The sequence below is a fragment of the Mandrillus leucophaeus genome, unplaced genomic scaffold, assembly GCF_000951045.1.
Source record: "Mandrillus leucophaeus isolate KB7577 unplaced genomic scaffold, Mleu.le_1.0 Scaffold231, whole genome shotgun sequence".
Classification (NCBI taxonomy): domain Eukaryota; kingdom Metazoa; phylum Chordata; class Mammalia; order Primates; family Cercopithecidae; genus Mandrillus; species Mandrillus leucophaeus.
This window is the reverse complement of record NW_012102377.1, coordinates 2,713,343-2,736,926: the sequence shown is the minus strand read 5'-3', so window position 1 is coordinate 2,736,926 and position 23,584 is coordinate 2,713,343. Positions and strand designations below refer to the sequence as shown.

The 23,584-nt window shown below is 37.9% G+C and overlaps 2 protein-coding genes across 4 annotated transcripts in view; both read left to right on the top strand.

Moving 5' to 3' along the window:
• Window positions 1-13,342, top strand: part of TBCCD1 (TBCC domain containing 1) — a 28,464-nt gene extending 15,122 nt beyond the window's left edge. For both annotated transcript variants that reach the window (XM_011981897.1, XM_011981896.1), the window contains 6 exons: window positions 1,234-1,389; window positions 4,936-5,302; window positions 6,627-6,813; window positions 6,967-7,464; window positions 10,450-10,600; window positions 12,458-13,342. In XM_011981897.1, coding sequence (XP_011837287.1) covers window positions 1,234-1,389; window positions 4,936-5,302; window positions 6,627-6,813; window positions 6,967-7,464; window positions 10,450-10,579 — 1,338 coding nt within the window. In that variant the 3' untranslated portion in view covers window positions 10,580-10,600; window positions 12,458-13,342. The remainder of the gene's footprint in view (window positions 1-1,233; window positions 1,390-4,935; window positions 5,303-6,626; window positions 6,814-6,966; window positions 7,465-10,449; window positions 10,601-12,457) is intronic.
• On the top strand, window positions 12,500-20,875 carry CRYGS (crystallin, gamma S). Of its 2 annotated transcripts, XM_011981900.1 has the most exons (4): window positions 12,500-13,013; window positions 15,036-15,085; window positions 19,722-19,964; window positions 20,351-20,875. In XM_011981900.1, the coding sequence occupies exons 2-4, from the start codon at window positions 15,065-15,067 to the stop codon at window positions 20,621-20,623; spliced, it is 537 nt and encodes a 178-aa protein (XP_011837290.1). In that variant the 5' UTR covers window positions 12,500-13,013; window positions 15,036-15,064; the 3' UTR covers window positions 20,624-20,875. The 2 variants fall into 2 exon arrangements, with proteins under 2 accessions (XP_011837290.1, XP_011837289.1); XM_011981899.1 differs by lacking the exon at window positions 12,500-13,013 and having other exon boundaries at window positions 14,940-15,085.
• Window positions 20,876-23,584: the final 2,709 nt, after the last annotated feature.

The window sequence follows — 23,584 nt, the reverse complement described above, 5'->3', positions numbered from 1 at the left end:
TACATGGGATCTTTCTGTGTGAATTCTCACAACTGTATCTCAGTCTACAATTATCTCAAGAGTTCAATTAAGAAAGTAAAACTTCATAAAATATACAAATTCATGGGGCTTCACATTGACAGTTGATAAAATAGGTCTGGGTGATCCCGAGAATCTGTACTTTTAAGTTTCTCAGATGATAGTGTTTTTAGCCAAGTTGGGAATCAGGGTGAATATAGCTGTAGACCCAGATGTATTACTTTACTTTTTTGCCTCTCCTGTTTGGGGGTAGGTAGATGAGGGTAATCAGGAGCTTCAAATCGTGAGCTTCAACCACACCCTTCCTTGAATAAAAAATGACTATACATCTATCAAACCAACAGTGTTTTTGTCTTTAAGTCAAACACCCCTTTAAGAATTTGGTGAAAACCTGAGGCCTACTTCCTTAAAAAATGCACATATACCGAAGAATTACATACAATTTCAGGGATTGTACTGGTACCCTAAACTTTCTTGATAAGTTTATGAATCTTAAGTTAAACCTCTGTGTCTTAACTTAATTTTCTTCTTACTTCATCTACTTATTTATTCAAATTACTAAGGTTGGGGTTTTTTTTTTTTTTTAACTGTAAGGTTAAACTTCTGAAATAATGTACTTAAAAAATGTATGTACTTCATCCTTTCATCAGTTTTGGGAGATAATTTCTGTAGCCATAGATGCTATACAGCTTTCTGTGAAGGTAAGTTATTCCACCTTAATTAGTTTTAGGAACTCTTGGCCAGGCACAGTGGCTCATGCCTGTAATCCCAGTACTTCGGGAGGCCGAGGTGGGTGTATCACCTGAGGGTCAGGAGTTCAAGACCAGCCTGGCCAACATGGTGAAACCCTATCTCTACTAAAAATACAAAAAATTAGTTGGATGTGGTGGGCACCGTAATCCCAGCTACTCAGGAGGCTGAGGCTGGAGAATCACTTGAACCAGGAAGGCGGAGGTTGCAGTGAGCTGAGATCGCACCATTACACTCCAGCCTGGGCGACAAGAGCAAAACTCTCTGTCTCAAAAAAAAAAAAAAAAAAGAAGAGAAACTCCTACATCTGGGTATCAGAGACATACATATCAAAACTAGCAATGTTTCTAAGTTTGTTTTTTTTTAGGATCAGCCAACTCGTGAATTTACTATGTCTACTTAGTTGTTAGACTAGTGGTTGATGTTTTAAAACGTCTGTTTGTCTTTTATTTTCTTCTTGGACAGCTTTCAGTGGACACCCTACAGTTTCTGCTCTTCTTATACATTCAACAGTTGAACAAAGTCTCCCTAAGGACATCTTTGATTGGTGAAGAGTGGCCTAGTCCCAGAAGCAGATCTCAGTCTCCTGACCTGACTGAAAAATCTAATTGTCATAATAAGGTACTCTTTATATCTTGATGTCATTCTCTAAAAGGGACAATTTGTGAGGGAGATGGTTCACTTGCATTAAAAATTATGATGGGATTTCTTACATAAGTCAGTGATTTGATGGCTTGTTTTGTTTTTCACTTTTTTTTTTTATTATAAAACAAAATAAGTGTGTACAGTCTTAATCAAAATAGAGAAATGGTTTCAGTTCCTTCACTGACAGAAAAATCACTTGCCTGATTTTTGGGCATGTCATTCACTATATTCAATTAGCATTCCCATTTTCAAAATGTTAATGAATGTGAATCAACTTATTTGACTAAGGATCATCAAGAAGATGTAGTGCTTGCAAAGTCTTTTGAAATCTACTGAAAAAAATTTATAAAAATATCTTCTCATGTTGTTTAAGTATAAACATATCTTCTCATGTTGTTCAAGTTACATACGTGACAACCCAGAAGCTAAATTTAACTGCCTCACATTGTGAATTTTAGAGGATGTCTTATTGCTTTTTTTCTTTCTGTTTTTGTAAAGAAAACCAAAATATTTTTACTTATTCTTGTGTAAGTATTTTGAAAAACTTTAAGTAAAATGTAGACCGCAGTATTAATGCCATGTACAAGCTCTTTAAAAATGTTCTAAAGCTAAGAAAAAATATCTCTTTGCTATTTGGAACTTTTATAATCTCCTTTTTAATAAATCTCTCCTCCTTTATATTCCATGATGCTCTTACTCTTGGTTTTGCTTCTAACTTTCCCTTTTCACTGTCTTTCATAAATTTCTCTCCCCTTGCCCTTACAAGCAGCTATTCTGTCTGGGGCAATTTTCTCTTATTCATTCAAGATAATTCTTTATATTCCTATGACTTCATATATCTCAGTGACTCCCAAGTTTGTCTCCTTCCCAGAGCTCTTGCTTTATACTCACCACTTTATATTCTGTATATTTTTTATTGAATTTAAGCTATAGCTTAAATTCAGAATGTTCAAGCCCAGATGTATTAGAGATGCCAGTCACTACCTCTCTCTCCGCATGCAGTTCCTGCAGAATGGGCACTGTTAGGAGATGTGTTTTGAGCCAAGGTAGCCTCCATTCAGTTCTGCCTCTATCATTTAATATCATTTAGTCATATGATTTTAGGCAAGTCAGTTAACTTCTCTAGGCCTTGGCTTCTCTTCTCTAAGTGGGGATAATAATGCGTATTTCTGAATGGCTATGAGACTTCAGTAATATATTAGCGTGGGACTTGTTAAGCACTAGTAATTGGTGACTTTGGTTTATACTACAGCATGACCTCTCGCAATATCTGATTGGACCAGTGATGGACACTTGAGTAGCCCATTTACTGCTATACATTTGACATTGGCCAGATTTAAAGTGATGACCTTGGCCAGTCAGTTCCCCCAGGAAGAAATTATGCATTGGTGATAGGTGTTTGAACTGAAAACCCATTTGACATTGGGACTAGAACAGCCATCATGCTCATGAATGAACTAGAGTTATAAGGGATTAGAAATTCTGAGACCAAGTCGGGCAGATCACCTGAGGTCGGGAGTTCGAGAGCAGCCTGACCAACATGGAGAAACCCCGTCTCTACTAAAAACACAAAATTAACTGGGCATGGTGGCGCGTGCCTGTAATCCCAGCTACTTGGGAGGCTGAGGCAGGAGAATCGCTTGAACCCAGGAGGTGGATGTTGCGGCGAGCTGAGATCGCGCCACTGCACTCCAGCCTGGGCAACAAGAGCGAAACTACATCTCAAAAAAAAAAAAAAAAAAAAAAAAAAAAAAAAAAAAAAAAAAAAAAAGAAAGGAAAAAGAAATTTTGAGGTAATCAGAGAAGTGCAGGTTACTTATAATCAGAGAAAAAGAAGATAATGGAACAGACATGCAGGTTCTAGATGGCTTTCCAGTTCTCGTTCTAATGAGGTTTGCCTCTACTTCAGTTTGGGAGACAACTGAGTGTCCATACAGTAAAATCTCCCTTTACTTGAGTTAACCTGTACTTCTTATGTGAGTAAAACTCACCCGTGTTCTCTCTCACCACTCATACCTCATTGTCAAGCCTTACTGATTCTGCCTCAGACACTTTAACTCTGTTGCTTTTCTTCCTATTGTCTAGGCTTTTTTATCAAATGACTTTTTTTTGCCTTGATTTCTAGAATTAGGTCCTGCCTGGTCACTCTGCTTTAGTCAGCAGTCCACTTACTACCACACTGGACTTTCCAAAATGCAGATGGATTATATTTATCTCCTGTTTAAACTCCATCAACAAATCCTCATTGTCATTGTTGTTTTATATTGTACTCCATGGAACCACCTCAGGGCCTACTTTGGGGGAGGGGGATGGGGTGAGAGGGAGGAATAGGTTGAGACTAACTCTGCTTTTATCTGTTTTATTTGTCATCCAGAGGAAAATTTATTAAAAAGAAAAAAAAAATACAGCTATTTAGAAAATAGTTTGAAAGTCCCTGGCATACAAAATAAAGTCCAAATGTTTTAGTATTTCATAAAAGGCCTTTCATGATTGGTCCCTGCCTACCATTTTAACTTCAGCTGCCACTTCCCAGAATGCTTCCTGTACCCCACCCAGAACTTGCAGTTCTCTAACATAGCAGGTACTTTTTCTCCTGTGGGCCCTTGATTATGTTTTCCACGCCTAGAATGCTTTTTGTCGTATCTGTTTGCCTAACTACCAACATCAATCAAGAATCTATTCAAATAGCACTCAGATACGATTTATTTTTCCCCAGATGGAGTTCGTTGTTTCTTTCATGCTTATAGAACATCTTTACAGGCCTCTGCTGTAGGTCTTATCTCACGGTTATGGTAATTTATTTATCTTCGTACTACATAGACTCTTAAGTTCTGTGAGGACTGAAAAACTATGTCTTATATAATTTGAATATTCATCACTTAACATTGTTCATGCCAAATAAGAGGGGTAAAAATCATCTGGCAGATGAATGGGTCAAATCACTGGGACATCTGCCAACTCAAAGCTTATTCCCAAAGTTATAATTTCTTAAATCTTGTCATAGTAAGATTGGTTGCCTCATTTCACCCAGTAGAATTTGAAATTCCTTCTGTAATTGCAAAAGGCAAATTAAGAAACCCAATGCTTCATTGAATGTCCATGATAGTTATTTTTATGTTTGATCTAAAATTTTTAAAGTATTTACTAGCTCTGTGATCTTGGGCAGGTTTCTTCTTTGTAAATTCATTTCCTCATCTGTAAAGTGGGCATCATAATGGCATCTGTTTTAAGATTATTGTTAGGTTTAAATATGTTAAAGTATGTTTAGCACTTAATGCCTGGCACACACGAAGGGTTATTTATTAGTATTATTTTTTAGTTAGTTAAGGTGGAGAGAGAATCTATTTATACCTATCACATACACACAAAAAAAACTTTATGGGGTTTATATAACTACCTAATTCCTTTTGGGAGATGAGGCAGAGTATAAATACAAAATAATTAAAATATAGAAATTTTAGATCTTGTAGAATCTCTTTATTCTTTAAGAGTGCTTTCTTTTAACTTTTTTTTTTTTTTTAGAACTGGAATGATTACAGTCACCAAGCTTTTGTCTATGATCATCTGTCTGATCTCCTCGAGCTGCTTTTAGATCCAGAACAACTCACTGCATCATTTCATTCAACCCATAGTAGTCTAGTGTCTCGAGAAGCTGTTGTGGCGCTCAGCTTCCTTATTGAAGGTACAATAAGTAGAGCCAGGAAGGTCTATCCACTTCATGAACTTGCACTGTGGCAACCACTGCATGCAGACAGTGGCTTCTCAAAGATCTCTAAGACTTTCTCTTTCTACAAACTGGAAACCTGGTTGAGGTCCTGTTTGACTGGGAATCCATTTGGTACATCAGCTTGCCTCAAGTCTGGAAAGAAATTGGCTTGGGCTCATCAAGGTATTTTTTTAACATTTTAATCCACATTAAATTGAATGACAGGTTAAGGAACGTAGTGTTTTCTAATATGTTAGTGATCACATGTCTTCTCTAGAAGACCTAAACAATACTGCTCCTATAAAAGAGAAAAAGGAACATCTGTCTCTTCTGCGTGACTTTTTCTCTCAAGGATTATACTAAAATATTAAAAGTGATGGTAGGATTACAAATTATTTTTATCTTCTTTAACTATTATTTTTCTAAATAACCGTATATTATGTACCTGGTACATATGTAATAAAAGTAAGCGTATGTAATAAAAATGAACAAGAAATGTTTTAAAAGAAGAATAATAGTATACTCATGTGACCTCTCAACATTTCACCAGTATTGTTTACAAGGGTGTCCCACTGGCTTGCCAGGAAGTACAGTCTGAGAAGGCAGTCATGTAATGGTGTGACTGTGTTAGGAGGGGAACCTGCACATATTTTTCGAGTGTCAGTTTGTGCAACACATTGTGTGTGATAGGAAGATGTGCTGTCAGGTAGTTAACGATCTTAGAGTAAAGACATGAACTCAGGCTGGGCACAGTGGCTCACACCTGTAACCCAGAATTTGGGAGGCCGAGGTGGGCGGATCATGTGAGGTCAGGAGTTCGAGACCAGCCTGGCCAACGTGGAGAAAGCTCCGCTCTACTAAAAATACAAAAATTAGCCAGGTATAGTGGTGTGCACTTGTAATCTCAGCTCCTCAGGACGCTGAGGCAGGAGAATCTCTTGAACCTAGGAGGTGGGGGTTACAGTGAGTGGAGATTGCACTACTGCACTCCAGCCTGGGTAACAGAGTGAGACTCCATCTCACAAAAAAGAAGAAAAAAAAAAGGCATGAACTCAAATAGGATTTATGGGATAATGTGGCAAGTGAGGAAGGGTACAGAATTAATATTATGGTGATTTAGAGTGGTGAATTATGTTTGGGATGATAAAGTAAAGCATCTTAGAGGAGAAGATATTTGAGTTAGGACAGTGCTGCCACTTACTAGCCATATGACTTTAGGCACATTACTTAACTTAAAGGGTAGACACGAAAAAGTATCTTAGACTATAGGCAATCTTAAACGCATTATAGGTTTTAAATTTTTTTATAACAAAAATGAAAATTCCAAACATACAGAAAAGAATAGAGAATAGTATAGCAAATACCTCTATCCAAAGCCAAGATCTAACATTTTTGTCCCTACATGTGGTATCTAACTTGAGACATGTATACATGTAGACATATATAACCTCATATGTTTGTTTTTCTTTGATTTGAAACTGTCTCAAATTTATGTTTTCTTAAATAGTTGAAGGGACGACCAAAAGAGCTAAGATTGCTTGTAATACTCATGTGGCCCCTAGGATGCACCGACTGGTGGTGATGAGCCAGGTTTACAAGCAGACACTGGCTAAGAGCTCAGATACTCTGGTGGGGGCACATGTAAAGATTCATCGTTGCAACGAATCTTTTATATATCTGCTCTCTCCCTTACGGTAAGTACAGTTTTCATGGTGTTCTGACGTTCTGACGTTTTCTTTGGACTGTAACTGATTCTTTTTTTGCCATCAGAGAATAATATTTTAGTCAAATTTTTAAAATCTTATTGTCATTCAGAGGAATTTACCTCATTTTTTCCTTTTTTTCAGATCTGTGACAATTGAAAAGTGCAGGAATAGCATCTTTGTCTTGGGCCCTGTAGGGACTACACTTCACCTCCACGGTTGTGACAATGTTAAAGTCATTGCTGTTTGCCGTCGTTTGTCCATCTCTTCTACAACAGCTTGCATCTTTCACATTCTGACGCCTACGCGCCCACTTATTCTCTCTGGGAACCAAACAGTAACTTTTGCCCCTTTTCATACCCATTACCCAATGCTAGAGGACCATATGGCCAGGACTGGCCTTGCTACAGTGCCTAACTATTGGGATAATCCAATGGTTGTGTGCAGAGAGAACAGCGACACAAGTGTCTTCCGACTTTTACCACCTTGTGAATTCTATGTATTTATTATTCCCTTTGAAATGGAAGGGGACACAACAGAGATACCTGGGGGTCTTCCATCTGTATATCAGAAAGCACTGGGTCAAAGAGAACAGAAGATACAGATCTGGCAGAAAACTGTGAAGGAGGCTCATTTGACAAAGTGAGTATTTTTTACAAGTAACAGTTTGTGTTTTTTGTGAAACTCCATGGAGAAACAAATTAGTCTGCACATTTTTACAGCTGTGTTAAGGTAATAAAAAATGTAAGGCTGGGCGCGGTGGCTCACGCTTATAATGCCAGCACACTTTGGGAGGCCGAGGTGAGTGGATCACCTGAGGTCAGGAGTTTGAGACCAGCCTGGCCAACATGGTGAAGCCCTGTCTCTACTGAAAATACAAAAATTAGCTGGGTGTGGTGGCATGTGCCTGTAATCCCAGCTAATCGGGAGGCTGAAGCAGGAGAATTGCTTGAACCCAGGAGGTAGAGGTTGCAATGAGCCGAGATCGCGCCATTGCACTCCAGCCTGGGCAACAAGAGTGAAACTCAGTCTCAAAAAAAAAAAAGTGCGTTTTTAAATTGCGGTTTGGATTTCGAATTAGTATTTCAAATACTGTTAGATTGGGGATGGGCGGGGGTAAATATCCAGTATTAGACTCCCTTTTCTTAAGAAGCTAAAGTTTAGTTGGCAAATATAAGACTTACATGAATTTTAAAAATCATACATAGAGTATGCCACATAATCCAATACCATTCTAGGCACCTTCTATGTACTAACTCATTTATTCTTCATAATAACGCCTTATTACAGGTGTGGAAACTGAAGAACTGAGGAATTAAATACTTTACACAAAGTCACACAGGAGCCAGGATTCACACCTAGTCAGCCTGGTTCCAGAGGTTCTTTTTTTTCTCTGTTCTGGCTTCTCAGTAATCAGAGGTTCTTAAATGCCTCTAGTGTCTTCATCGTTTTCTTTCAAATATTGTCATACCATATCATACTGTACAATAACAACATTATAATAATGTGTTGTAAAAATGGATGATCTTGAAAAACCATTCTTTTAAAGCAATTCTGTTGTTTGAGTGGTTCTAATATTTAAATGGTTAGATTCTCTACACTTGATCTCAGCCAAAAGGCCAAAAAATGATTAAATGCTTAGATTCTCTTACATGTGAGAAGCTTATACATATACATGTGCAGAGTGTGGGATGTAAGCACTTAATAAATGCTGACTCTGAATCATAGTGTTTTCAAGTGGTGAGATCCACAGTGATACCAGAAACAATGAAAGTAGTCAGTTTAACTTGGGGAATATAGGAAGACAGAAATCAGTTAGAAACAAATTGCCAGTGTGATCCTTTTAACAGTGATTAGATCATGTCATTTCCCTGCTCTGACCCCTCTAATGGCCTCCCCTCATACTTAAAATCCAACGCCTTTACCATACTTACCAGGCTCTCTTTTCCTCAATTTCTGCCATTCTTTTCCTCATTTACTACTTCTCAGCATACAGCAGTCATCTTTCTATCACTTAATCACTGCCCTCTGACCAAAGACCACCAGGAACACATCTATAGAACAAAGGTGGATTGTGTTGACTCATGACAAGGGGGGAGAGAAGTGTGTTTCTTCTCAGTAAAAGGTCGGGGAACATGGAAAACTGTGTTTCAACTCAGTAAATAGGTGTTAAAAGGAACTTGTCGTTGGATTTTGGCTTGTATTAGTGATTTGGGGGAGAGTTCTAGGAAGCAGGACTATCTGGAAGTGAGAGTAATCTGTGATTTGGCAGTTTAATAATTTTTATATCTAAGGCAAGAGGAAGGAAGGAAGAGCTAAAACTGTAATTGTAAAGAAGTAGCAGCCACTCCTCCAGGAAAGAAGTGTTTGGTGTTTTGGTGTTTTATGGTTTGGGTCACAACATTTTTTGGGGGTTTCTGAACTGAGATACGATTACGGAGTGATCTTGTTCTTTCTTTGGTTTATCATCATCCCAGGGTGGCTTTGTCTAATGTTGGTGGTTTGAGGTATTGTTTGTGTTCAACAAAAGAATACAATAGCAAGTCCAGATCCTACACCAAGGCCTAGCTGACAGTACTAAGCTAGCTCCTGGCTGTCAGGAGCTTCTCTTCTCTTTCTTATCATGAACATGTGAAATATGCTCACTTTAGAACCTTTGTACTTTTTTTGGTCTCTTCTGCTTGGTATATTCCTCTTCAAATACTCATTCTGCTTACTCCATCATTTCATTTAGACCTAAGCTCAAATGTTATCTTAGGGAGGCCATCTCTGTCCATTCTTTCTCTGAAATAACATTTTCAGAACTTGCTATTCCTTCACCCTGCTCTATTTTTCTCCATGGCACCTAGAACTACTTAACTTTATATTATGTTTTTATTGTATTGTATTGTATTGTATTGTATTGTATTGATTTTGAGACAGCGTCTCACTCTGTTGCCCAGGCTGGAGTGCAGTGGTGTGATCTTAGCTTACTGCAGCCTCCACCTCCTGGGTTCAAGTGATTTTCCTGCCCTCAGCCTCCCGAGTAGCTGGGACTTACAGACACGTGCTACCATGCTTGGCTAATTTTTATATTTTTTGTAGAGGCAGGGTTTCACCATGTTAGCCAGGCTGGTCTCGAACTCCTGGCCTCAAGCGATCCGCCCACGTTGGCCTTCCAAAGTGCTGGGATTATGGGCGTGAGTCACCATGCCTGGCCTATTATTTTATTTTTACCTATCTTTCCTGCTAGAATATACAGTCCTCAGGAGCATGGATTACATAGATCACAATGTGAATGGTGCCCTCTGGAGTCGTGAAGTGTCATCCTGCTTCGATAGGGGCCTTGTCTCTTCTCTTTATACATTTATCCCCATCAGTCAGAACACTACCCTGTGTTCACTACCCTGTGTTCACTTGGTCCTTGGTAAATATCTGACAATGAATAAGTGTTTAGAAAGAGGACATTGTATCTGATCAATCCTTTGTGGGGTGGGGGTGTCCAGTGTACTCTGAACAGTGAGAACAAGAGGATAACAAGAAATAATCATTTAACATTATCCTATTAAAGTATTGTATAATTGCTTAGAGTACAATTTATATGAATTCATGTTCTTACATTCTTTTTACTCTCAATTGCAATTTTAGGGATCAAAGGAAGCAGTTCCAGGTACTGGTAGAGAACAAGTTTTATGAATGGTTGATTAATACAGGACATCGCCAACAGCTGGATAGCCTTGTACCCCCTGCTGCAGGCTCCAAACAAGCGGCTGGATAAGGATCTTACATGCAAACACTGGTAGGCATTTCTACCACTTAAAACAGATTCTTTTGGGGAAATGTTTCAAGCATAATTAAAAAGGCACAGAATATTATATACTAAACATGCCCAAATTTTCTTCTACCACTCCTACCAGCATACACAGACCTTTGTGTACCCATATTTACCATATTTTATAGTGAGAAAACCAACCAAAATATTCAGATGGAGCCTGTAGAATTTGGGGCCAATATAATGGCCAAATTTTGTCTTTTTTTGCTTTTTGCCTGGCACAAGTTATATTGTCCAAAGATACCACATTCCCCCATACATAGTTTTGTTATTAACGACAGTCACCATGTTGTACATTAGATCTCTTAAATGTATTCCTCCTATCTAACTGAAATTTTGTAACCAAAGATGTTGGATGTGGCATTGTTTGAAAAAACTGTAGACTAGAAACACCCCAAATGCAATGTATTTATATGCTAATTATATGCCTAACAATCTTTGAAAGAATATAAATAAATTATAAACAGTGTTTGTCTTTGAGGAATGAGATTGGGTGTCTAGGGTAGGAGAAAACTTCTTAAAAATTTTGTTGAGATAAAATATTACCACATAACATTATGGGAAGTAAAATTCACCTTTTTAAAGTAAAGAATTCAGTAGTTTTTAAGTATATTCACAAGTTTGCGCAACTGTCACCACTAAAAATTCCAGAACATTTTCATCACCCTCAAAATAAAGCTCGTACACATTGTAGGCCACTCCTCATTCCTCCAACCCCCTGTATTTCCTCTTCCCCTTAGCCCTTGACAACCACTAATCTACTTTGTCTGTTTTGAACATTTTATGTAAATGGAATCATGTGACATGTGACTTCTTATGTCTGGGTTCTTTCACTTAGCCTAGTATTTTCAAGATTGATCCATGTAGCCATGTATCAGTACTGCATTCTTTTTCATGGCCAGATAATATTCATTGTGTGAATCTACCATTTTGTTTATCTGTTCATCAGTTGATGGACATTTGGCTTGTTTTTACTTTTCAGCTGTTGTGAGTAATGCTCTGTGTACATTTGTGTACAAGTTTTTGTGTAGACATTTGTTTTTATTTCTCATGGGTATATACCTAGAAGTAGAATTGTGAGGAATATGTTTAACTTTTTAAGGAACTGCAGTTTTCCAAAGCTGTAAAAGTGTATTTTTTACTTTATATATTTACATTTCTTAAGGATGTATTTTTTTAAAGAATTTAGCAATATTTATTCATAAATACTGAGAATTAAGAATTAGCAGTTTTGCTGAGCACAGTGGCCCATGCCAGTGCTTTGGGAGGCTGAGGTGAGAGGATCTCTTGAGGCCAGCAGTTCAAGACCAGCCTGGGCAATATAATGAGACCCTGTCTCTACAAAAAATTTAAAAATTAGCTGAGCATGGTGACACATGCCTGTAATCCCAGCTACTCTGGACACAGACTGGAGGATCCCTTGAGCCCAGAAGTTCAAGGCTGCAATGAGCTATGATTGCACCACTGTATTCCAGCCTGGGCAACAGAGTGAGACCCTATCTTTAAAAAAAAAAAAAAAAATTAGAAATCTGATGGAGATTATGCAAAAGAAATGTGAACTATAAGCGGGTAAAAAATTTTGTTTAATCTTCACTGCTTAACAATTTTTTTGTATTCATGTATGAATTTCTCTTTTATTATGATCTAACATTATACCTAGCAAAAAGGAATGTTACTAATCTTAAACTTTGTGTATTTTACATTCTAATCTATCGTTTGACCTTGATAATTTATGTGATTTTTTTAAACATAGAGTTTTAAAATTATTTACATGAAGACAATAGAAAATTAAGTGATTAATATTATTTTTTCTTTGATCTTCAGGGCCCTGGAAATACAAGGATAAATGGAGGATGGTGCTCATCTTGAAACTAAATTGGGAAGGTGCTCTTGCGGCTTAAGAGACATTGGGACTTTTCTGTCCTTTTTTTTTTTTTTTTTTTTAGATAGTCTTGCTCTGTTGCCCAGCCTGGAGTGCAGTGGCGGGATCTCCGCTTACTGTAAGCTCCGCCTCCCGGGTTCAGGCCATTCTCCTGCCTCAGCTTCCTGAGTAGCTGGGACTACAGGCGCCTGCCACCACACCCGGCTAATTTTTTTTGTATTTTTAGTAGTGACGAGGTTTCACTGTGTTAGCCAGGATGGTCTCGATTTCCTGACCTCGTGATCCACCCTCCTCGGCCTCCCAAAGTGTTGGGATTATAGGCATGAGCCACCACACCCAGCCTTCTGTCCTACTTAAGAACTTTGATTTCCATTCCATATTCATTTATTACTGTGTAGGCTGAATTTTTGCTAAACTTCTGACTTTTATATAAATGTATTGTTTATAGAACATCAGAAGACTTATCTTTGTGATGCCCAAATGAAAAAGTTGGTGAAGGTAGTACCATTGTATGTATGTTAATATTAAAGCAACTGAGTGTAGATTTGCAACTATAATATGTATCTTCATTTGTGTGATGAAAGAATTTTATTCTTTCTGGAGTTAAATAAGAGTTTTACAGTTCTTTGTAACTATTTAAAAGGAAATTGCTACTCCTTTAAAAAAATAATTTTAAAGAAAGTATGACTTGTTGGTATATAGATATAGCAGAAATAGTTTTATACTATATTTTAGTCCTTAAAGTATGGAACTTCATGAAATTGTGTAAAAAAATCTTTATTTTTCACGTCCTGCTTCAAATTTTCAATAAACAAACTCCAAAGAAATATTTCCTATTTTTGTAAAAGACATAGCTTTACTTTTAATTTTAGAAAAGGTTTCCAGTGTTATTCCTCAAAATGTCAAGTAAAGTTTCCATTTGACTGGGAAAACGTTCTTTCAGATAAGTGAGTGAAATTGTCAAATTACCAAACGAGTGAAACGAATCAGATTGCTGATAAACATTGGTTTGTATGCTCTCTGGCCATTTAATTAGTAATTCTATCAAAAAAGTCTTTTGTATTTCTAAAGTAAAAATTAACCCTCAGAATGTTTAATTCTAATTGAAGTTTACATAGTTTTTATTTTAAGAAGAAATGTAAGAAGCAGACTATTACCAAGTAAACACTGGAGTAACAGAAATATATTTTAGATATTGCTATTTGTTAATGAAATAAATGATACTCAGACACTTTTTTTAAAGTTTATAAAATTCAGAAAACTAAGCATATAGCTTAATATTTTCTCAGTAATCTTTATATCAAGGCACATTTGCCATTTTCTGAATTGACCATAATACATCCCATTTATTAAGATATTTGTTGGATAGTTTTATTAATAGAAAGATGAGGAAGTTGGACTTTTGAGAATATACTTGATCAGTTAAAGTTAAAAATGGAGAAAAGTTAATTATTTGTTGTTGTTGTTTTGTATTTACATAAGATGCAATCTCATTCCTAAAGTCAGAGGTGTATTAGGGCCAAAAAATGTTCTCCAAACAGGTTTGAATGTTATATTATGGGCAAAGAAGACCACCTAGCCGGTAGCAGGTTGTGTTTAGTTAGGTAACTCTTGGCAAATTCAGGAGTCCCAAGTCACTTTTCTACATACAGTGGCACCCTTCTTATGAATTAGAGCTCTTTTTCTAAAAAGAAATTGTGTTTTGAAAAAATTAAATAATAGTTGCAAGAATAAGTTAGTGAACTTTAACATACCCTTTATCTAGATTCGATTTGCCAGTTGTTAACATTTTGCTACATTCTCTTTACCACTCTCGACATGATAGTATTGTTTTATTTTTGCTCAACAATTTGAGAGTTAGGTTGCAGACATCTTGAACCTTTCTTCTAAATGATAGCATACATGTCCTAGAAACAGACATTCTCCTACCTAGTCATGGTACAATGATCAAATTCAAGAAGTGAAACTTTGGTACAATAGCATTATCTAATTTACAGTCCATATTAAAATGTTTCTGATTGTCCCAGCAGTGTTCTTTATAGTGACTTTTTTCCCCAAACACAAGATCATGCATTGCATTTAGTTGTCATGTAAGTTTTGTTGCTTTTAGAACGTGTCGCTTCTGTCCAGAATTAGAGATAGTCTTCTGACTCTTACGTCTTACAAGCTTTGTTGAAGAAAAAGGACATTAGGAATTTCAAAGAGGCTGCTTCCTATTAAAAAAAAAAGCAAAAAGGGACTCTTTTGTTTTTAATTTTTACAACTTTGTCTGGGTTTTGGTTTCTTGACTCAGCAAAGTCTATAATGCAGCAGGGCTTGGTAAGCATTAAAGGCAGTACTGAAGCTTTCCTTTATTTTATAATCCCAGTTGTTTTTTCTAGAAACCATCAATAGCGTCTAAATGACTGACTCAATTTTTGGATCCTGTTCTCATGACTAAGCAAATGTTTGACTGAAACCAGCCCATATAAATGTCACTGTGCCTCTAACTCTCTGTAGCCATTCCTGAATTTCTTTCAGCACTGGGCAAACCAGTCTGTGCACCAAAAATGTCTAAAACTGGAACCAAGGTAAGTAGTCATATTGATTTTTAGCCTACCCACTTTTCACCTAATGATACATTAAACACACAGAAAAGCTTTTGCTTTTTTGCCTAGAGGTGAGTATGATAGTGGCTAGAGAACTGGGATTGAGAGAGAAGATTAAGAAATGCTTATTATATTTTCTACTCTTAACAGAATTACCAAACATTATTAAGGGTTTATCTTTATGTACGGTGCTATGTTGAATACTAGACAGGTAAATAATTTATAAATATCACTATTATTTCTGCCTTCTAGCAACTAATATTCTATGCAACTGATATTCTCCATAGGAATAAGACATGCTAATGGGGATTATATGGAGAAGAAAACTTTTAATAATCAATTAAAATTTTGTTTTCTGAAATATAGCCTCAACCATTAGTGTTCTAAAAGACCAAAGTGGATGGGCTAATCAGGTGAATAAACTCCTACATCTCTCCTTCATTCAAGCAATTATTTTTACTTGTTTCCCAAATAAAGTGCTCCCTTATAGTCAGAAAATTGCCTCTAAAGTATTTGACTCACGATTGCTGGATTGGAAATTATTCTCTCAGGTAGGGCTTTGGGAATGAGGGAATATGCCTTCATCTTCTTTTTAGCTCTTGCACTGATGAGACAAAACCGCTGCGTGATTTTTACCCCCAGCTATTCGAAAATTTTCAAACCCATTGAATCTTCAAAGAATGGGAAAGAAATGTTGAATGAATATTTGTTTATCTTTCACTTATATTCTCCAGTTGTTGACATTTTGCCATATTTGGTCTCTCCTATCTCCATCTCTTTCTCTTTACTAAATCATTTCAAAATTAGTAGCAAACTTTATTATACTTTTGCCTTGAGTATTTAGGCATGTATCTCCTAAAAACTAGGGCATTTCCCTGTATAAACACTGTATCATTAGCGTGTCCCCAAGATTTACCATAAATACAATAGCTAATATTGAGACCATATTCAAATCTCCCCTGATTGTCCCCAGAAACGTGCTCCATGGTAGCCTTTTCCCCAATACAGGATCAAAAACGTGTATTGCACTTGGTTGTCATGTCTCTTTATTCTCTTCAATTTTTTTAGCCCCTACCCTTTTGTTGTTGTTGAGACACTGACATTTTTCAGAGCCTAGGTTAGATGTCTTTTAGGAAGTCTTGCAATCTAGATTTGTCTAATTGTTTCCTCATGTTTAGATTCAGAATAAATATCTTTGCCAAGAAAGCTACATAGGCAATGTTGTATACTTCCTGTTGCATCATGTCAGAGGTACCTGTTAACTTGTTCTGTAATTTAGTGTCTTTAGTGCTCTGAGGTTCTTGAAAATATACCATGCAAATCCACTAAAAAAGAATTTTAAGTCCTTAAAGGAGGGATATCCATGTGTCTTGAGGTAAAGCTGTTATATAACCATCTTAGATGAAAACATCTGCTTTTAAAGATTTGCAGAGTAGTAATAGTGTACTCTTTTTTATTTATAGCTGAGTTGTTCATTTAGTTAAATAACTTTTGCTTGCTAGGGTAAAGTAGATAGTAAATTATTTCTTACTCTTTCTCATTGCTTCTTCCTTTCCCACTATCCTGCTAGCAGTTTAATCAGAGGAGTTATGGGCTTGGCAAAAGGAATAGATTTAACTAAGTATGTTTTCATTACCTCTGGGATACTCAAGACATTTTTCTCTCTGCTGTATTGGATTAGTAGGCCATTTTTCCACAAATAAACCTGATAATGATAGGAATTTTGTAACAATTTCTGAGAAAACTTTCTGCACATTTCTTAGCCTTCTCTACAAAATGTTTTGCCCAAGGGTCAAAACCTCTAAGCTGACAATAGCATGGATTTCATGGTTATTCTACAAATAGAAATTGAGCACAGCTCGGTGCAACATTCTTTGGCTCTGAGATATAGAAGGTCTCCCACTGAAAGGAGAGCTTAGTCTTGGAGCTCAGTAATGATTCCATAGCAACAGGATGAGGGCTTTGTTTCAACTGTTGGATGGTTGGCTGGTCTCCTGGGAGGGTGGACATCAGGTGACCTTATCAGGTGTCATGTATATTTTTACTTAGCAGATACTGATAATTAGTCAAGCAAATGTGCAGCAGGCAGTAAATGTGAGAAACTATGAAGTGAAATCAATGGTATTATTAACTTCATTTCCCGTAGGATATCTTTTGCAAAGGCTCTTCTTGGTGACTATTTGGTCAAAAACCAAAGGCAAATAGAACATATGAATTAAGGAGTTTAGAATCTATCCATTCTCAGATAAGTTATTTGACCTTCCTAAAGATCTCTCCACAGGTCACGAGGAAGGGCCCCTCAGGCTTAGGCCCAGCCTTGTTTCTTGTCCAAGAGAGTAAGTGCTGCCATGTTAAACGAAGCTAACTGTGCAGGCAGAAAGACAGCAAAGGAAAATAAAGTGAACAATAGGTTGCTCACCAGGAGTTTTGCACTGCAGCTCACCAGCTTGTCTGCAACTAACTTGTAACTAGGTAGTGACATTAGGCCAATCACTTAACTTCTTCATCTGTAAAAACTGTAGCAAAAGCTTATTGCCAATTGTGAGTCAGCTATTAAACTAAGTACTTTATCAACATCCCCTTGGACCCTCAGAACATACCATCTGCAAGAGACACTGTCATGCTGTTTTGCAAATGAAGAGCTGTAGAGAAAGGTTAATTGCCCTGTCCAAGGTCACATGGCAAGAAAGCAGTAGTACTGGGATTTTTTTTTTTTTCTTCACCCATAAACTGAGGTGCCATGTATCTAAATCTATATACTGTGCTAAGATGGGAAGGGAACTGAAACACATAAAGAAATTTGGGCAGGGGGTAAAGGAGATGAAGTAGATGATTTAGGGGTGGGAAGGAAAAACGACCCTTTTAGGGAACAGGAAAGAGAATAGTTGAAATAAATGGGAAGGGAAGGGAAAGATTAAGGTGGAGGGAAATAATTATTAGTATATTAGTATCTAGATAGAAAGAAATACCCAGGGTAGAGGAGAATGAGGTTTTATGCCTTTTTGTGAGTCATTCTTGGTTTCTTCCTCTCCTCATTCCCTCCATCTAATTAGTCACCAAATCCTGAAGTTCTTTACTGGTTTCTCATCATCATTCACATTGGAGTTGCATTTTGGTTGGCCGTCATCATATCTCACCTGGCCCACAGCAGCCATCTGTTTCTAGACACACACTACTAAGTCCAACTCACTCATAATCACCAAAGGGATTCCAGCGTGGTTCTTGTGTCATTTTTCTGGCTTTATTTTCTAATACTTCACCACATGTTCAATATGTACTGGGTTTAATGAACTACTTATTGTCCCTATAATGGGCCATGTTCTTTCAGTTCTTTATTCTTTTGAACATGTTTGTTCCTTTTCATTTGCCTCTGGAAAATACCTACTTATCCTTCAATCCTCAGCTCAAAGATCCTGTCAAGACAATACCTGGCTCTGCTCCTTTCATCTGAAATGACTCACATAATTTTCTCCCCTGAAGTCCATAAAGTAAATCAGCCACAAGGTGGCAGCATAATGCCAGGTAATTAACTGTTCAAAGCATGACACCTGTGATTTCAGTTTATAACCTAGCATTGATCTGAAATTCCATCTTAAAAAAAAAAAAAAAAGATGAAAATATTGTGGAATTATTGAATAACAAGGGACAAGCTCTGTAGCCCATTTGTAGTTTTCATCATGGTTTTCAGGAACCGCTTGGTGAATCCTTGGGAGTTCCTAGGAACTCTGTCTCCTGTTTTAGCCAGAAAAGCTCTGAGAGTTGTTTTAAACCCTGGACTTCCAGTCTGCTGTAGTCTTCAAATAGGAAGCTGAAGCTCAGAGAGGTGGCTGGATGAAGATCGTAAGGCTAATCGTGGAGAGGGAGCTCTGTAGTCCAGACTTACTGTTTCTGGTTTCACAGGGCTGCATATTTTTCAGTGCCATCAGAGACTTACCCCAGGCATTGTGGTAGAAACTTGATAATTGGAGGCAAGGAGCATTCTTGCCTTATCATTTTGTTACTTTGCAACTACTCTGTTGGCAATAAACTAATAATAAAGAACATAATATGATATATTTTCATATATGAAATCTCTACATCCATCTAAAATAAGCTCTGTAAAGCTAAGGTTTATGTTTTATTTTTCTCTTTGTATCTTCCATATCACCTAGGAGTCATTCATCTTCATGAAACAATTATTGAAGTCAAGTGATGGGCATAGAGGATTGATAGCTCAAATAAGGCTTGGAAAAAGTGTACTTGCCTTGGAAAAAGTGTACTAGGATTCTAGTGGGAGGCGTAGACATATAAATGGATAATTTATAATATAATGTGGTAAGTACAGAGAGCTGTGGAAACATAAAGGAAGGAAAATGAACTTGAGTCTGAGACTGCTCACTTCTCTTAGAGCCCTCTTCTGTTTTGCTTCATGTTCAGCTTTCAGGAAGTACTCATTTCTGTTGTTGACAACTGAAGTTGTCTGTCAGAAAGCAATGTTGTAAGGTGACATACAACTACATATTTTTCCTCAAAATTGAGGAGAAAGAAATTTCTAAAGTAGGCATTATATTCCTAATTTTTATATGTGAATTAAGCCCCCCAACTCCTCAGCTCTTTCTCTGTTGGCCCTCTACTTCAGATTACCTTCTATGAAGACAAAAATTTTCAAGGCCGTCGCTATGACTGTGACTGCGACTGTGCAGATTTCCACACATACCTAAGTCGCTGCAACTCCATTAAAGTGGAAGGAGGCACCTGGGCTGTTTACGAAAGGCCCAACTTTGCTGGGTACATGTACATCTTACCCCAGGGAGAGTACCCTGAATACCAGCGTTGGATGGGCCTCAATGACCGCCTCAGCTCCTGCAGAGCTGTTCATCTGGTGAGTCTGGGGACTGTGCAGTCCCTGTCTTTCTCATACCCTCTGTCTGCTTTCTCTTGCTTTTAGGTGAAAATTTTCTTGAGTCTTTTCTACCTCTAAATGAGTAGCTGCTTGTTGGCTGCTGGGGCTTGAATAACATCTTAGAGCAGTTCATCACAAGAATGACTACACTAATTTCCAGGGTGCTCTCTCTGCCTCTTGAGTGTTTTGAAGAATTAATTTTTTCTTATTGAAAGTTAGCTGTTTTAATCAGTACATGGTGAGATGGGAGTTCAGATCATCTAGCTTTCAAGGTGATAAGTTCTGAGCAATACTGTTCTCTAAGTTCTTGACCTGCTGGTGATTTCCGTAATGGTTTCTGTTCATTTTCTCCTGTGTCTTTTCAGCCTAGTGGAGGCCAGTATAAGATTCAGATCTTTGAGAAAGGGGATTTTAATGGTCAGATGTATGAAACCACTGAAGATTGCCCTTCCATCATGGAGCAATTTCATATGCGAGAGATCCACTCCTGTAAGGTGCTGGAGGGTGTCTGGATTTTCTATGAGCTACCCAACTACCGTGGCAGGCAGTACCTCCTGGACAAGAAGGAGTACCGGAAGCCCATCGATTGGGGTGCAGTTTCCCCAGCTGTCCAGTCTTTCCGCCGCATTGTGGAGTAATGACATGAATGGGGCCATATTCTTCCTGAGGCCCAAATGCTGGCTGGCCTTGTGGTCCAAATAGGCATCATCAATAAAACAGTTGGCATGCATCCCACTGCTGACTATAACGCCTCTCCTTAAATGCTTCTAGGGGCCAGCAATATAATGCTCGCCACGGTGGGCAGTTACACTAAGCAACACATCCACCAGATCACCGATCTAGATCTTTGTGCCAAACAAAATGAGTCTCATTAAAAGGTTAGAAAGTCATACTGCCATGTGGTGGTTCCTTTTGCTTATGTTTTGCATTAATTCAACAGGCACAGTAATAATGGCTGCCATTTATTGAGTGCCTACATTATTTCATTTTCTCTTTACAACCCTGAGAGAGGTAGTTTGTCTGTATTTTATAAATAAGGAAACTGAGAGAAATTTAAAATTTGCCCAAATTCACCAGTTGGTGAATGGAGGAGCCAGGATTCAGCCCAGGCTACTTCTGCTCCCAAAATCATTGTTCTTCTTTCTAACACATGCATTCAACATGTTGGCTGGAGATCTGTGCATGTAGTGTCTGTAGAAGCCCCTGAAAAATTTTAAAGGTAGAAAAGAGAGGGTCCACTGATGTTCCAGTTGAGGGAACAGAGTATCTATCAAGAACAACCAGTGAAAACAGGGTTATTATTTGAAAATGATGGAGCCATAAGCCATCTGAAGTCCTTGTTTAAGATCCAAAGACTGCTGTGTTAGTTACCTCTCAACCCTAAGTTTAGACTTTTTGTGTAAAGAAAGGACATATTAAAAATGTCCCTATGTTATAATAGTTGAAATGGGAGTTTTATTAAGTTTTACTTGCTTTGAGTAACCCCTGAGATTTTATTTAATCTTGAAGAGGAGAATGATGAAGGAAACAGTATGACCAGGAGTATTTAGTGAGCATTCAGGTGAACCTGGGGATATGCGGAATGCACCCATCTGTAAACAAGATAGCAAAGCCCCTGTCGTCTAGGAGCCTTCCCCAAAAGGACAAATTAGAATTGCTAAATTCCGTTTGGGTATGCTCTGTAGTGTATAGTGCACAGTTGCCCCAAAATATGTTTATTCATATTATTATCTTCCCCTCCCTTTTGTCATTTTGTCTGTTTCAAGTGAGAGACTGAAAAAAAGTGGGTATAAGTAAGGGAGGGAAACATGACAAATGGAGAAGGAATGGGAAGCCATTTGCTGGGCTGCAGAGAGCTCTGGCCTGTGAGCTGACTGCAGCCATGAGCTCTCAATCTTGTCACCATACTATGAAGCTACCTTTCCTTATCTCCAAAACAAGGGAGTTGAGCCAAATGCTCTCTAGAGTCTCATCTAACACAAACATTCTCATTCCCCAGAGACCAGCAGGAAGACACTAAAAAACTAGCTGATGACCAAGGACTACTGACACTTAGTTTTAGAGGCACAATGTCCAGAAATGACCTCAGAGATCCACTGATTTTTTGCCAAAGAAATAGGCTGTGGTAACTGAGTTAGTATCAGTCTCTTTTCTCATATCAACTGCTTGCCATGTTCTTTGGTGAGTTGGTCACGGTCTGTTCAAAACAACTAGAAAAGCAGCTCTGGCAGCAGGATAGGAAAACAAGAAGTGTCAGGATGACTAACCACAGTTACAGAGAAGTAGAAGATGACTTTTGACAGATAAAAGCAGGATTATTATTTTGGAGTGTTGCATGCCTCCTGGTTCATGCCTTGGTCTAGAAAGAGATTACTATCATTTTCTCCAGCTGCAGACACACCAATCAACTTTAGGCTTAAAAGAAATTTGACTAACAATTGATATTAGAGCTCAAAAACACTTTATATCCTTATCTGTCAGTCAGTCCCAGCTCTTTTGGTAGAACATTCGGCTGTTAGGACAAGAAGCCGGTGTCTTACCTGCCACCCACACCCAGAACAGCACCTGATAATTCAGTTATCTCCCCCTACCTTTCATTGTTTTATCGCTCTGAAATGGGGGATCTCAATAAAATAAAGCAAGGACACCCTTAAACCATTTTGGCCCTATTTCCATCACAAGAATTTCTCTAAGACAAGTCTGAATATTCTCATATATGGAGCTCACTGTCTCAAAACAAAATATCAAAGGCTTCCATCTAGAACTTCCAAGTATTGGGATAGAAAAATAAATATAGTATAGATATGTCCCGTGTAATATTTGTGAAATTTGTCTGAAATTCAAATTTAACTGTATTCTATATTTTTATTTGCTAAATCCAACAACCCTACTTCAAGGACAAGGCAAGTTACACAGGAGTGACATGGGGCTAAGAGCAGAGAGTGGTGCAAGCTGTGAAAACGAGCACATTCCCCAATAGAAGGACATTTAAATACATTAAAAAAAAAAATCACTGCACACCAACAAAATACATCTGTATCTGAATGTGGCTTGTGGACCACCAGTTTCCAATCTTGGCTTGTAGGACAGCTCTGAATATCAGAAATTGTTTCTGGGATTGAGCCAAAATCTGATCCCTGAAGCTTTCAACCTGCAATCCTAGTTTTCATCCACAGGATAGCTCTTCAGGTATATAAAGATGCCTCCAGTTTGCTTCTATGGTGGCATTTCTACACTGAGCAATGTCTATTTCTTTCATCCTTTCTTTCTTGATGTGTGGGCTCCCAGACTCGTCACCATCCTGGTGCCTCTCCTCATGCTAATGGTCATTTCTCTCTCCCCACTGTCAAAGCTGTATGTAGTCTGACCAGTGCAGACTACAGCTGGAGGATTATGTTCAGTTCTTTCATCTTTTTTCTCTGATTTATACTGTTCTTAACTAAGCTCAGCTCTCCCTGTGGCCCAGCCCTGATATGGATGACTGGCTACCTTTCCCTAAGAGCCAACTCTCCAGTCAAAGGGCTAAAGAGTTCTCTTCCTCTTTTGGTAGTTAGACAGAAATGGATTCAAATTCCACCACTTCTATATGTTAGCTCTAA

Excerpts from the sequence above, each read along its gene's own strand:
- CRYGS (XM_011981900.1), top strand. The coding sequence starts at position 15,065 with ATGTCTAAAACTGGAACCAAG. Across the intron at positions 15,086-19,721 it reads TGTCTAAAACTGGAACCAAG|ATTACCTTCTATGAAGACAA; the intron begins GTAAGTAGTCAT and ends CCTCTACTTCAG. Across the intron at positions 19,965-20,350 it reads CCTGCAGAGCTGTTCATCTG|CCTAGTGGAGGCCAGTATAA; the intron begins GTGAGTCTGGGG and ends GTGTCTTTTCAG.